General features: G+C 37.1%; 2 protein-coding genes across 4 annotated transcripts in view; one reads left to right on the top strand and one right to left on the bottom strand.

Annotated features, from left to right (window-relative positions):
* The window catches only part of LOC126762572 (serine/threonine-protein kinase NLK2), a 293423-nt gene that overhangs the window by 206036 nt on the left and 72357 nt on the right, over positions 1-15030 (bottom strand). The gene's annotated exons all lie outside the window — the stretch shown is intronic.
* Positions 12622-15000, top strand: LOC126762583 (angiopoietin-related protein 7-like). Its single transcript, XM_050479449.1, has 4 exons — positions 12622-13174; positions 13231-13325; positions 13601-14695; positions 14773-15000. The coding sequence occupies exons 1-4, from the start codon at positions 13085-13087 to the stop codon at positions 14888-14890; spliced, it is 1398 nt and encodes a 465-aa protein (XP_050335406.1). The 5' UTR covers positions 12622-13084; the 3' UTR covers positions 14891-15000.

The raw sequence follows: 15030 nt of genomic DNA, 5'->3' as shown, positions 1-15030 counted from the left end.
ACTCGCTACAATCTCCTAACAATTGTTCAATGAAATAGTGGACGAAATTGTCAAGAATGGTGTACGGCTAACACCTAAAAACGTGATCAACAGTGGAAACGTCTATACTATCTGTCTATACGACAAACTGGGGTCCCTTCGATGTGATACACTGGCGAAGTATCGATAGTGAAACCACATAGTCTGTTAAAATTCGCGTCAAGCGCAACAACGGAACTCCATCTGGTTTCGCAAAGAACCAAAACTAGTCTAAGCGTTGATTATTGGGCCTACCAGATTAACATAACCTAAACTTTATTCAAAGCACCGCTACAATCTCCGAAAAGTTGTTCGGAACACTATTGTATATAGCTCTCATATAAGCTGACCCATTTAAAGGCCCTTGGATCCATGTTTCCGAATAGGGATCACATCGCCTCACTACTAGCACCCAGTAGGATATTGGACTTTATCAATATACTGGGGCTTAGTGAGTCCCTGTGAGTTAGGAGAGGGCACAATAGACCTAAAGTCGCGGTGCATTCCTCAATTATTTATCTATCTATCTATCTGACCAATAAAACTCAAGTTAATGGTGGTTGATGTTGTTGTTGTTGTTGTAGCGGCAGAATTATGCCGAGTTGACAGTCCTTGGTTGCATAAAAATCCAGGTCCGTTCCGGTTACGTAGACCCGACTGCCGTGGGAACGGCTCAAGTTAAGTTCGGTTAATGGTCTTTTTATACGCTTTTATGGTATAAAAAGTTAACGACATTTCTTGGTTTTATTATTGTAAGTTTTTCTTTTCAACAGTTTTTAATATTTTTAAACAACATTTATTTATTTCTAACAAAGTTTCCTTTCACTTAACGGCCACTGACCCAACCCTACGCGCATATGAGAACAATTAACAAACTTTCAGGTATTCTATCCGGTTATATTCGGTTAGCAAAAGAATGCATTTGTATCTAAACATGCATGCATTTACCTGCCTTGAGACTATCGAAGCGGGAAGCACTTAACACAATACTTAAATAATACTTAAGTGAATGGAAAAACAAAACGTTGAGCACTAATAAATTGGACAAAGCAACGCGTAAAAATACAATTGAATAAATACTAAACGCATTTCGATGCTTAGCGATGGCACAGAACTTCTTGCACTTATGCTTGTATGTATGTGTGTTCGTATGTGTAGAACTTAAGCAAATGCATTTGAAATTAATTGCACATGCGGAGAGGCGGAGAGGAAATACACAATGCGTGCCGGGCAATTGTAAATTAATTAATAGCGCGTTGCAAAATTACGAGCAGCGCTGAAAGCGAACAAAAAGCAAAACCAAAAACAAGAACAACAGAAACGACGAGAAAAACACGCGCACGCACAAATTGTAAATTTGCTTGCCACACGCGCTTGCACCGCACACGCCGGGCAATAATTTGCGCGCCGGTCGCTGACTTGGCTGCCTCAAAGGCATTAGGAGCAACGGCGCAGCAGCAGCCACCGTAATTTTGCCGCATAAATTACCATTGAAGTATGGACTTAATCAATTTATGCATTTAAAAGGTACTATAGCATACAAATATATACATATATATAAATATGTATATATAGAAATATATGTATGTGAAAGTGTGCGTGTATGTGCAGCAGAGCAACTGTGGCCGGGCATTACAGCTTGCAACTAGTCTAGAGGCAACACCTACTTGCAACAGTAAACTTTCAGTGGCTTTGTTCTTCTTTGCTGTTATTGTTGTTGTTGCGAGTTGCTATTGTTGTTGTTGCATAGCAATAGCATAGCATTGCCATTTTTTCTTTTTATACTCTTGCAATATGTTGCTACTGGGTATTATAGTTTTGTTCACCTAACGGTTGTATGTACGAGTAAACTAAGCGAGATAGATATAGGGTTATGCATATGTATATGTATATAACTGATCAGGGTGACGAGAAAAGTTGAAATCCAGTTGATTGTCTGTCTGTCCGTCCGTCCGTCCGTGCTAGATACCTCGATGACACTTAGTATGTCTGTTCCTCAGTAAAACAAAAAAGTGCGAGTCGTAGGAAAAAGTACAAGTAAGTAGATTTGCGTAATCGAAACACTGCCACGCCTAAAACACGCCATTAACCGAAAACTTGTAGAGTACAATAACTAAGCACTAAATTAAGACAAAAAAGTGGGCGTGGCCCCGCCCCCTAATATATTTAATGTAAGTACTTATCTCCTAAGCCAATAACGCTACAATAACCAAATTCGTCTAGCGCAAATATAAGAACTCCTATGTGTGTATGATCCAGAGTGCAAACCGGATGAAATCGGAAGATAATCCCGCTCACTGCCCACATAACGGTACTGTTAAAAACTACTAAAAGCGCGATAAATCACCAACTGAATACACCAGAGAGACATAAAATTTTACCCCCGATATGGTATCAGAAGCCTTTAATGGAGCCGGGGTCAAGATTAGACGACGGGCGTGACACCGTCCTCTTTTAGGTGAAATCAAATAAATATATCGAGACCCGCCCAACAGATTTCAATCAAATTTGTTAAGTCACATTCCTCCGACATTTTTGTATTATTGTGAGGAAATGGGAGAAATCGAACTACAGACCCCCTCCCCCCCTACTTCCCATATAACACATTTTTAAATTCCATCTGAATCTTTTCTTCCGAGTGGTATAAATCAAGAAGCACTTAATAAAACGGGATAACATTTTTCTCGAATATTGTCACCTTATGGCCAAAAATTGTCCAAATCCAACAAAAACTGTTTAAACCCCTAGGTACTGAATGTGTGGACCCAGTGCTTCTAGTGGAATTTTTGCCGAAAATATTTGCAAATGTGTGATATATGTGTATAATTGAAATTCAGAGAGAATCACTTCCTGATGGTAGGATGTCTGTGTACTACAAATGGGTTGAATGGTTGAATTGGGTCAATACTTCCCTTAGCCCCCATATATTTAGACTAAAAATTTTCGAACTTTCATGTGACTTATCACAATAAAATTGGGAGAGCGTGGAAGAGCTTGTCCAATCTAAAGTAAATAATAAATTCGAATTTCGCTCAAAAAGTTCTTAAGCCTCTCAAGCTCGGAGCTTTATTTGGTTACGTCACAGAGACAGACATTCGCATATAAAATCTTTGTCCACCCCATTTACCGAGTTCGGTGCAATAAATGGAGTAAAGAGCGAAAAATTTCACCACAGTGGCTCCAAATATATCAGTTTAACACATTTTATCGTCAAGTGGCAACCTAACCTAAAGCTCGACAACTGATTTGTTGAATATTATATGTGCCTAGGGTTGTCTGGAGGCCGCAATAATTAGTTAATAGAAAATGCGGCCTACGTCAATTTGCTTATCAAAATTCAAAATTTCTGTAAGCTTTATGATTTGTACTTTTTTGTTGTAGAATATATAATAATTTTTTTCGGTTTTTGCTGTGGGCCATTTTCGACTTTTCGACGGCGCAGTAGCTAAGTCAATGTCTGCTATTAGTTATGACTTTTTAGCTACTCATCTTCGCTAATTGATTTTCGCTCGGCCCACCGCCGGCAAAACAAAGTCGTTACGCCACTAACTCAAGTTACGAAACTTATGTAATACACAGGTTTTTATGTATTGTTGCGATTTATGATAAATTATATACTGAAATGGTGTTTAGTATAGATTTTTTCCTTTTTTGACGAAATCGCAGCGTCTTAGGAATTATGCTAGTTGGAGGTCGCACACCGGCTGCTACGCGACAAGGTCATTCAATATTCTCCTCTTCCTTCTTTAGTGCGCTTTGAAATCGACACAGCCGATAATTATAAATATTTTTTGAGGAATTTGCGTCAGACGTCGCAAGCAAAGAAGATAATTGGATTTATATGTATATACTTTATTGTTTAGTTACAGTTATGGGCGTTAATCGGAACTTGCATGGTGAATGATTTTTGTTGTTTTTTTTTTTGTTTGTCCTACATCTGGTTTTATGTTACGGCTGAGAAAAATGCCCTCCACTAGGCGTTGGTGGTATGGAAAGATGTCCGAAATTTCATTTCTGGTAAATTTTTTGCATGAAGATCTTATGATAGAATTACAGAAAAAGCACCACTGAGCTGGAAAGTTACACGTTATCCTGTTTGCGATCAACACAGAGCAGAGTTATAGGGCCGGAGGTTTCTGGGTCTTTGTGTGCTTGACCACAACCACTTACCTCTCTCAATGTTCTCTCAATGATCGCAAGCAAAATTATCCAATAATTTTTTAGCTAAAATCTTATCAATAAGAGAGAAACATAAAACATTTACAACAAGACTCCAGAGGCAAAGTCTGGTTGACAAATTAGAAAGGTACGGATTTACGACTTCCAGCCTTATAGCAAGTATTCTCTGAGTATCCAAAAACATCCCCTTTAAGACGAGCTAAAGTGAGAAGGCTTCTCCGCTGGGTTTGGCCATTTAAAAAAACACCCCGAATGAAAACTTACCAACTGCCTCGGAAGAGAGACCACCCTTTTGATGACGACCATGGCAAACGAAATAAGGACTACGATTTGAGGGCATGTAGCTTGAATGTCAGTGCGATGGACGAGACAAAGACTGAGACGAGAAGGTCCTTGTGGCATTTACCACAGTGGCCATACAAAAGAGCGCAAATTCGGTGTGTGGTTCGTGGTGGGAGAAAAACTCCGTTGCCGAGTCCTGACATACACCCCGGTGGATGAACGTCTAGCCACAATCCGCATCAAAGCAAAGTTCTTTAACATATCGCTGATTTGCGCCCACGCCACGGCAGACGGGAAGGACGATTTGACCAAAAATGCCTTCTATGAACGCACCTATGAAAACTGACAGACGCCACGATGTCAAAATCGTGCTTGTCAACTTTAACACCAGGGGGGACAAAGGAGATATCTTTCAGCCTCCATGATGAAACATCGAAAATGGTTTAAGGCTGACCGACTTCGCCGGGTTCCCAAATATAGTTATCTGTAGTACTAGATTCCAGCATAGGAAAATTAAACAAGCTACCTGGCTGTCGCCGAATCGAAAAGCCACCAACCAGATCGATCATGTTGTAAAAGACGGAAGACACATCTTCAGTGTTTTAGACGTGCGTACGCTCCGAGGCCCTAGCAATGATTCGAACCACTATTTGGTAGCAGCGATGATACGCACCCGATTGACGCACGTCAACAAACACAAGGAAGGTTGCACGTTGAAAAACTCTAATCACAACGGACAACAGAACGATTTTCTCCTCGACTGGTACTCCTGTTCTCTAAGGGCACTCATCAGCATTTCGGTATAAGGGAACTGTGGTAGTTTTCGTACAAGGCAAAAGAACAGCTGGCACGATAAGGGGTGGGTGGAGAGAACAAATTGCCAACCGCGCAACCTTACAATCGACCATAACAGGTACGGGATGGGATAGATACCGAAACTTGATATCTTCACGAAATTTGGCTGGAATTAATCAATTCATCACGGATCATTGTACAAAGTAACTGTATAATCTCCGCAGAAAATATTCAGATCGGACCAGTATAACATATACATACATAGGTTTCATACCAACTAACCGATTAAATTTAGGGATTATTTTATGGAATATGTTATATTTGTCAAGAGTAAGGTGCGTTCATAGCTTTGATGCAATCGGTTATCTTGTTTGGATAGTTTATTAGATGTAACTGTAAATAAATTTAACTATATTTTAGAGTATATGTATAATTATATAGAATTTTTAAGACAACACAATCGCTGTGGCAACGAATTTGGGCATAAATCGGCCACAGCAGCAATTGGTCCAACCGAAAACGATGAATTTGGTTGTGATTGTCAGCAAATTTGAATGTTATATTGATGCTGGTACGCTTGTTAAGCGATGCTATGTTGTGCTATGTTATGCTATGCTGATTTTGTCAGCGATTGACTGCCACAGACAAATGCAGAAACACAAAAAAAAATGCAGCAAATATGTGCTATGCCAGCGACAATTGCGGGTGAAGGCATTGCCGAAAATTGTGCCTGCTTAATTGTGGCAGTAAATAACGGTATACACACTAGCGCATAAACACACATTTGCAGTTGTTGCATACATCACGTGCCACTTTTTAGCAATGCCACTTGCCAATTCCATGCACATTCAAGTCACTTGAACTGGAAAAAATGGCATTACAATTGAACGCTTGAATGTAGAATAAAATTTAAAAGTTTAATATTATGAAAAAAAGAAAAATAAAATATAAAAAAAATTAAAAATAAATACAAAATGCCACAAGAAACACCAAAAACTTTCAAACAATTTTTTTTATCTGTTTTGTTTTTTTTTTGGCAAATTTTTCCGAAAAGCAACTCGTGCTTGTCGGTTGTCAGCGCAATTGTTCTACTTTGCGCTAACTTGGCTGCACAGATATGTAAAGTTGCCACAAGTTTATTTATTTATTTCTATTTCCTATATTTTGTGCACATGTTTTGTTTTTGTTTTCTAATACCAAAATTTTTGCACGCTCATTGCTACATTCCACAACATTCGCTGCATTCATAGCGACTCTGTGTGTTTGTTGCAACTGCAGCTGTCAGCGGCACTGTGTGCTGTTGGCAATGCAACGCTGTCAGCGTCACATACAGCGCATTTAACTTTGCGCAGAGTAACATCTCTCCTCTCCTCTCCTCGCTCTCCTTCGCTGGGTACTTAAGGCCGAGCAGCAAAAATATTCTAAACAGCATTGAGCAGCTTATTGTTGTCTGCAGTTTGAGCCAACAACTTAAATGCCAAATGCATTATGCAACATTATTAAAATGTGTTCAAAAGCCGAATATGCTGGTTACAGTTATTTTCGGCTGTTTAAGAATGCTTAATGTTTAAGAATGATTTAAAGCATCTTTAAAGCTGGCATTGTAATGACGCAAAAATGGGTAGGAAAATTGGCGGCAGATACCCATCGCTGTTTATCGGCTTAAGTTCGCATTAATGCTCGCAAAAAAAAAGGTTATAGACGATAAAGGCACTCTATAGACATGCAAGCTTGATACTATAAGACGCCTCAATTTAGATAACCTTCATTTCAAATTTGTTTGGGTAAACTTAACCCGTGGTTAACTAACCGCCAGTTATATGTATCTCGTGTAATGTGTACACTTTGCACTATGTAAACACCTCACCCCAAAAAAATTTCAAAAAATATGTATAAAATAAAATAGTATATATTAACTAGCGGTTAACTAACCAACAGTTACATCAAGCATTTCCTTGAAACAGCAACACAGAACACACCGTATCAACATTACACTTTAAAATAAGCTTGTTGTTGATAAAGTTTGAGTGAAGTTAACCCGTGGTTAACTAACCGCCAGTTATATATCGCTTTATGTGTACACTTAACACCATGTAAGCTTCTCATTCTAAATTAAACGGATTTTCAAATCATTTGTAGACATTTTGTTTAACCAACGGTTAACTAACTGACGGTTACACCATGCATTTCCTTGAAACAGCAAAACAAAAGATGCCATATTGACATTACACTTTAAAATAAGCTTGTTGTTGATAAAGTTTGAGCGAAGTTAACCCGTGGTTAACTAACCGCCAGTTATATGTATATCGCTTTATGTGTACACTTAACACCATGTAAGCTTCTCATTCTCAATTAAAGAGATTTTCAAATACATTTGTATAAAAGGATATATATGTATGTATATTAACCAGCGGTTAACTAACCGACAGTTACATCATGAATTTTATTAGTTATTTGTTAATTTTAGAAGAGTACAGAAAAAAATTAAAAACTAAAAAAAGTAAAAAATTTCAAAAATTATGAGCTGACGAAGTGGGGGATCTCTAAAAATTTCCACGTGACCATACCCATGATTTCAACCCTCCTAGTTATCTGAAACCAAAAAAAAAAAAGATTTTAATCTAGAATAATGTCGCAATGGCCGGAACTAAGGAAAAGTGGGAAAATTTTTTTTCACAAAATGGCGACTGCCTAAAAAAAAGTTTTTTTGGATCACTTTTTCTGACTATTTCGAATTTTTTAAAAATAATAAAAATAAAATTTGGGGATGGGGCTAGTTCCAACCATAGACAAGTCTATAAAGAAGACTCTATAAAAATTTCAAGTAAATCGGTCCAGTAGAAACAGAGTAATCGTGGGTATCGTTTCGAAAAAAGTCTTGTTCGGTTAGTTCCGGCCGAACCAGTTTGGATGCCGGGTCAGAAAAATGCCTATATCACCGAAAATAATTTGAATTTGGAAAAATCCTCTTGTACACATATTCTTGAATAGTTAAACTTTGAAAATATAAAAAAAAATTTCGATTTTTTAAATTTCCAGACCAGAATACCCCCTTTAAAATAAACTTGGTTATGATAAAGTTTGAGTGAAGTTAACCAATGGTTAACTAACTTATGGTTATTGCACAGAACTAAAATACACATATAGTATAATTGATACCATTCACTCCAATTTAACATATTTTTAAGAAGGTTTATTTATGGTAAAATAAGCATAGATAGTCGCCTTTAAAATTGACGTCCCGAAACCGGTTTTAGATCCAACTTTCTTTGGCAAAGTTGTTCAGAATGATGCAACGAACATTTCAGCATATGAGATCTTTTGTATTTATGAAGGGTATATTTTCTTTTTCCTGTTTTATTTAACTCTTATTGTTGCTGTTTTTAAGGTCATTCCATTTTCCTCGATTTTACATATTTACATACTTCAAACGATGACAGCAACAACAATTCAGTATTATTCAGATATTTTATTGTGCGATACAGTTATTCAATTTTTGACAATAAACAAAACTATGTTTTTTTTTTGGTATCCGCTGGTTTTATTTTACTTCTTTCTCTTTCTTGTGTCTCTCTTTTATCATTTTTAGCTGCGCTAGTGCTTTAGAAAATACTTTTTCTTTCTGTTCTGTTTGCTTCTGGTGTCGTAATGTTGCCACTACGGCCGTATTTTCTAGCTACCATGTGTGTGTATGTATGTATGTATGTGTAGATATGTAAATATTTTTAAGCGCCACATTCACGCGCCCAAAGTGGGTCAGCGGCAATGTAAAATGACACAAGTGACGACACAATTGCAAATGCACTTTTTGCGTAAACACACACATGCACACATATGCTAATACAATATATTCACACACATGCACACATATGTAGAGACCTTTGGGAAAGGGGTCACTACAAGTATAAGTGGGTTTATGTGCTTAGTAAGTTTATAATTTGTTTAGTAATTGTAGGAAAGTAGTCATTCAACCTCAACGATAAGCAAACTAGATTAGATAACGAAGCCATTGGGTGCCAGTTAAAACAAACAAATTATAAAAATAAATAATCAATAAATAGTATTATGGAATGCTGGGAAATTACACGAAGTATGATAATAAATATTAGGTCTACAACTTTGCTTCCGTCGTTTTTTTTTGTATATTTAAGGCTTTATTGTATAAAAACTGTTACAATAATGTTATTCAAAATATTGGCCGTCGCTAGGTAACTACACTACAACTTTTGACCATCTTTCTGGCAGCATGCGTATTCCGTGACGAAAGAACTCCTCATCTTTCGAGTCGATCCAAGTATCAATCCAATTTTTGAGTTCTTCATAAGAACTGAAGTGCTCGTTAGCTAGACCGTGTGCCAGCGATCGGAGCAAGTGGTAGTCAGATGGCGCAACGTCTGGAGAATACGGCGGGTGGGGTAAGGTCTCCCATTTCAGCGTCTCCAAATAGTTTTTGACCACCTTTGCGACGTGAGGCCGAGCACTGTCATACTGGAGAATGACTTTATCGTGTCTTTCCTCGTACTGTGGCCGTTTTGCTTTTAGTGCTCGGCTCGAATGCATCAATTGCGTTCGGTATCGATCTCCTGTGATGGTTTCACTTAGCTTTAGCAGCTCATAATATATCACCCCCAGCTGGTCCTACCAAATGCAGAGCATAACCTTGGCGCCGTGAATGTTCGGTTTTGCCGTCGACGTGGAGGCATATCCAGGCTTTCTGCATGTCTTTCTTCGCTTAAGATTATCGTAGTGGACCCATTTTTCGCCGCCAGTTACAATGCGATGTAAAAATCCCTTTCGGTTGTGCCTTTGAAGCAGCTGTTCAAATGCAAAGAAGCGCCGTTCGACATCTCTTGGCTTCAAGTCGTAAGGAACCTAGTTTCCTTGTTTCTGAATCATCCCCGTGGCTTTGAGGCGTTTTGATACGGCTTGCTGTGTCACTTGCAACGATTCGGCCAATTCGTCTTGGCTTTGAAACGTATCTTGGTCGAGTAATGCTTCCAATTCAGCATCTTCGAAAATCTTCTCCCTTCCACCACCATGCCGGTCTTCGACTTCATAATCACCATTCTTAAAACGTTGAAACCATTCGCGACATGTTCTTTCACTTAGGACAGCCTCACCGTACGTATCCGAAAGCATTCGATGAGCCTCAGCCGCACTTTTCTTGGAATTAAAAAAGAAAAGCAAATTTCCCGCAAATGTCGAGAATTCGGATCAAAAAGTGACATTTTCAGTTGACAATAAGTTTGGGATGCAAACAGATCTCTACAAATATTTTGTTGGGTTAATGTTGACACAAATGTCCAAGATCGATATAAAAGATTTACTCGATTTAATCGACCAGTGCTTGATCCTAGAGACATCTATTGGAAAACGACGGAAGCAAAGTTGTAGACCTAATACTATGCACACCCTTTATTATGGAATTTAATGCCTTTTATGATAGATTTTAACCCATAGATGACAGTAAATAGTCCAACACATGAATTTCAATAAAAATTGCTTTATGAATGTACCATTCCATAAACTTTGACTCGAACTGCTTCATTTAACCACGATCCATACACGCATTTTTCATAGATTGGTATAATATTTTTATATGTTCGTGTGAAGTTTGATCTCCATATGCCAATAGTGTTTAATTACGACGCGAAAAGTTTGTCTGGCGATTTTTACCATGGAATAAATGAACAACGAGTTTTCTTCTAATTTTGTATTTTCAATGGAATCAAGACTACGGACTAACACTCGAATACATACAAGGTGCGTGCCAAAGTAAATAGAGCTTTTTGAATCTAGTGCCCCTTGGTGGCGCCATCTATATGTCGACTGGTTTACTTTGGGACGCACTTTGTATATTTAAGTGGCACAAAGCAATCAGTGAAGATCGTGAAGTCATCGAAAATTTGTCTCTCATCAGACATAGGAGAGAATATTAACAGAGAAGCTAACAGTAATACCGAAAAAGTCAAAGAAACAAAGCTTGAAAATCGTAGTGTTGATAACAAAGAGTTAGCTGAGGATATCAACAAACAGTTTATGGAAAAGCGTTGGCCTCTGTTGACTAAGAAGCGTATTTTGAAAGCTATAATAAAGATTTGTATTAAAATACGTGAACATGTTGTTGTTTTGTCAGTCTGTGTGAAATTGATCAGATAGTAAGTATGTTTATTAATGCATTATTTGGTAATTTTGCAGTCATAGCTCCACAGAAACCAGCGATAAGCGTTTTAATCTTTAAATCATTTCAAGAAATCTTCACTGAATTGGTCCATATGCCTTTACTTGGCAAGAAAGATAAATATTGTAGCTATATATAATATATATGTATAGTATGTATGTACAGAGCTTGTTCAAATATTTTTTTGATAGACACTGAGTATGTATAACGATGTAGAGACTTATCGATAAATTAATGCATAACGAATGTCGATATGTCGATGAATCGTGATGATTGCATTTTCCAAAAAAATATTTTAATTTATCTGCTTATAATTTAAAATCGATTTATATCGATAAATGATATATATGTTCAAGTTATCGATATTAACTCAGCATTAAAAGCTATGCAGTCGACTATTGATCAGCTGGTAGACGAGAAATTGTTATGAAAAAATTATTAGTTCACCAAATAATTTGAAATAATTTGTGTAAGTGGTTAGGCCAATCTAGAATTTAAAAGAATCGATAATTTTTTGATTGTCTTAAGGTACACCTTAAGGTGCTAAAAATATTATTCAGATTGGCACAGTAAGATAAATCTTGTCTTATTAAATAGTTACAAATGTATATGCTGATACTTCTAAATTATCGACTAAGAAATTCTTATGCTATAAGCCGATATCCACTAATCAATTATTATAGTATAAGCCGATGTATTATCTATACGCTGATATTTTTAAACTATCGACTAAAAGATTTTCATAGTATAAGTCGATATATTATGTATAGCTGACAATTTTGTTCTACAAATTAATCGATTTTTACAGCATAATTCGTTATATTATGTATATGCCGATACTCTGAAACTATCGACTAATCGATAGTTATAGTATAAGTCAATCTATTTTGTATAAGCTGATATTTTTCAACTGTCGACTAATCGATTGTTATTTTTTTTATCAAAATCGCCATTGTAGGTAGAAATTAAATTAAATTAGAAACGGAAAGTCTTCTCAGACGTTGTGACATGCTTTTGAATATGAATTTGCGATTGTGAAATAGCAATACAAGATAATTTCAAATTCCTGGAAACACCTAAGAATTGATAGCAACCCAAGATTATGGGCAGAAGAGCAATATAAGAGAGCTGAACGCCGACTAATCTCGCATTCTGTATTTCACTTTCACAGCTTTTAAGTTCGCTCGCAAACCGTTCTTCTCGCAACCTTCCGGCTGGCCGGAACCCGCTATCAAATCAGCTCGGGAAAAATATTTGCTTTTGTAGATTGTGAGACAGTTTCTAAAGTGAAAGCGATAAGTGCGGACGAAAACAATGAGTTTGAGTTAAAGCACAGGACTGATAACCGTTCTATTTAGAAATCGAAATTAGTGCGCTGTTTTTTTTCAAAAATAGTGAAAGTAATAAGAAGATAATAAAAAAGATTGATGCCACGCCCTCAACGCATAGCAAATATCGCTGAAAAAGACTTACATATTTTTATTACTTTCTTTTGTGGTGCCTTTGTGGGCATAAAAGTGTAAATATTGTGATAAGAGTGTTCTCTCATTGTGCTTTGAACGTTATGTGAGTGTTGAGAGTGTTTTCAAAAATTGAGAGTATTACAATTTTTCCAATTTCCTTATAATTATGGCCCATATACGTAATTGTTGCGTATATTTCGCGCTTTTGATATTTGTTTGCAGTCATGCTGCCATTTCGGTGGAGCGAAACAGCAACGTAATATATGTAAAATGGTCTAAATGCTGCAAATATTTACAAATTTTACTCGCCAGGTATACACGTTACTTTTTGGCGACGAGACAAACATAGCAAATTTACATAAGGAGGTCAAAAATTTGCGTGAAAAATTAAGCGAACATCGTCAGAGGTGATTACACAAACAATAATACAAACAAACTGAATTGTCTTTCAAACCTTGCAACAAAAGTTACTCAAACTAACTTAGGGTCTCTTGAGACAGTATGCTACTATGAGCAAAAAATAGTAAGACTTTGAGCAAAAAATAGTAAGACTTTGCTCATAATTTTAAAATTCACAACTTCTTCCTCAAAATCTATGTTGTCCCTCTCAAAGTAATTCCTAATTAAGGGTCTCTTAACACAGTATACTTATTTTTAAAACCGTTTTCTCAATAATTTTTAGTTTAAGCAACCTACGGAACAACTACGCAAGCCTGCAGAAACGTTTGGAAAATCTGGAGATTACACAAAAGAGGCAAAGTAATGATAATATATTGCAGAAGCTACAAAAATACATCGTGTTGAAGCTCAACGCACAGAGCAAGGAACTGGTGCAAAAGCAAAGTGATTACAAGAAAACCATTCAGGACCTATTCGAAACACAAATGAAGACATATAAGAAAGAACTGAAGAAGTTCGAAACCAAATTGTTGCAGGAAATGCAAAGTGAACTCGGTAAACAGAAGCATTGCACACAGGAGAGCGATAAAAATAAAAAACAAATCGACAAGAAAGCACACAAAACACTAATCAATTTATTGACAAATCTAAAAAATAAACCCGAAGAGATCCTCAAGTTACCGCCAGAAGCTATCGCATTATTGATCGACATTGGAAACATAATTGAGGTATATACCGACGAAGAAAAATTGCCTTCGTATGCGACATATGTGCCGAATACTTACGACAAAACGGTCGTAGTGAATGCGCAGCCAAAAGTTGGTGTTGAAACCGCAAGCAGCTGCCACGAAGCGATCAAGTCGAAGCAAGCCGTGGAGTCCGAAGAAGCAACAACAGCAGGCGGCATTTACGCTTTGAATATGACAAAATACAATTTGAACAATATGTATGGTTATTGTTTACCTGGTCCGAACGGTGACGAGACCTGGCTGCTGATACAGCGACGTATTAGTGACGAATTATCGTTCAACCGCAATTGGCAGGAGTACAAAAATGGTTTCGGTGATCTAACTGGCAGTTTTTTTATTGGACTTGAGCGTTTACATAAACTACTGTTGGGTTCGAATTCCCAATTATGGATACAATTGGGCACAGCAACCAATGATAGTCCTTATAGAATGTATGCGAACTTTTTGATAGCCAATGAAACAGAACAATATCGTTTAGTATCATTAGATATCGAAAACCTTAGGGATGATCTGGTCAACGCAAAAGATTGGAGTTTTCAAACATTTGATGTTGGCAATGACTGTGCGAAGACAATGCAAAGTGGCTGGTGGTATAATGAGACAAAAGAACAGGATGTTTGTAGTAGTGGGTGAGTAGTTTGTAGATAGTTTGGTAACGTATACAGGGTGTTTCAGCAGGATTTAATTGAATTTACCATTTTTCTAGGAACTTGCATACAAAGCTTACAAATGTGCTCTGGAATAGCTGGGAAGATGTGGTTTATGTGCATATGGCGATACGGCATGTGGATCCTGCACTAGAAGTCCATATTTCATTGGAATGATAGAGACGCAGCGGGGTACTTCGTAAATGTGAAAGTGCACCAAAAAATATTGTTCACGGCTTAAACGGATTAAATGTAGGAATAAAAAGGCAGCGGTATTTTAAAGACTATATCTTGAATTCGATTTTTTCATATTGCGA

The sequence above is a fragment of the Bactrocera neohumeralis genome, chromosome 6 (assembly GCF_024586455.1).
Source record: "Bactrocera neohumeralis isolate Rockhampton chromosome 6, APGP_CSIRO_Bneo_wtdbg2-racon-allhic-juicebox.fasta_v2, whole genome shotgun sequence".
NCBI lineage: Eukaryota > Metazoa > Arthropoda > Insecta > Diptera > Tephritidae > Bactrocera > Bactrocera neohumeralis.
This window is presented reverse-complemented; position numbering and strand designations above follow the sequence as displayed.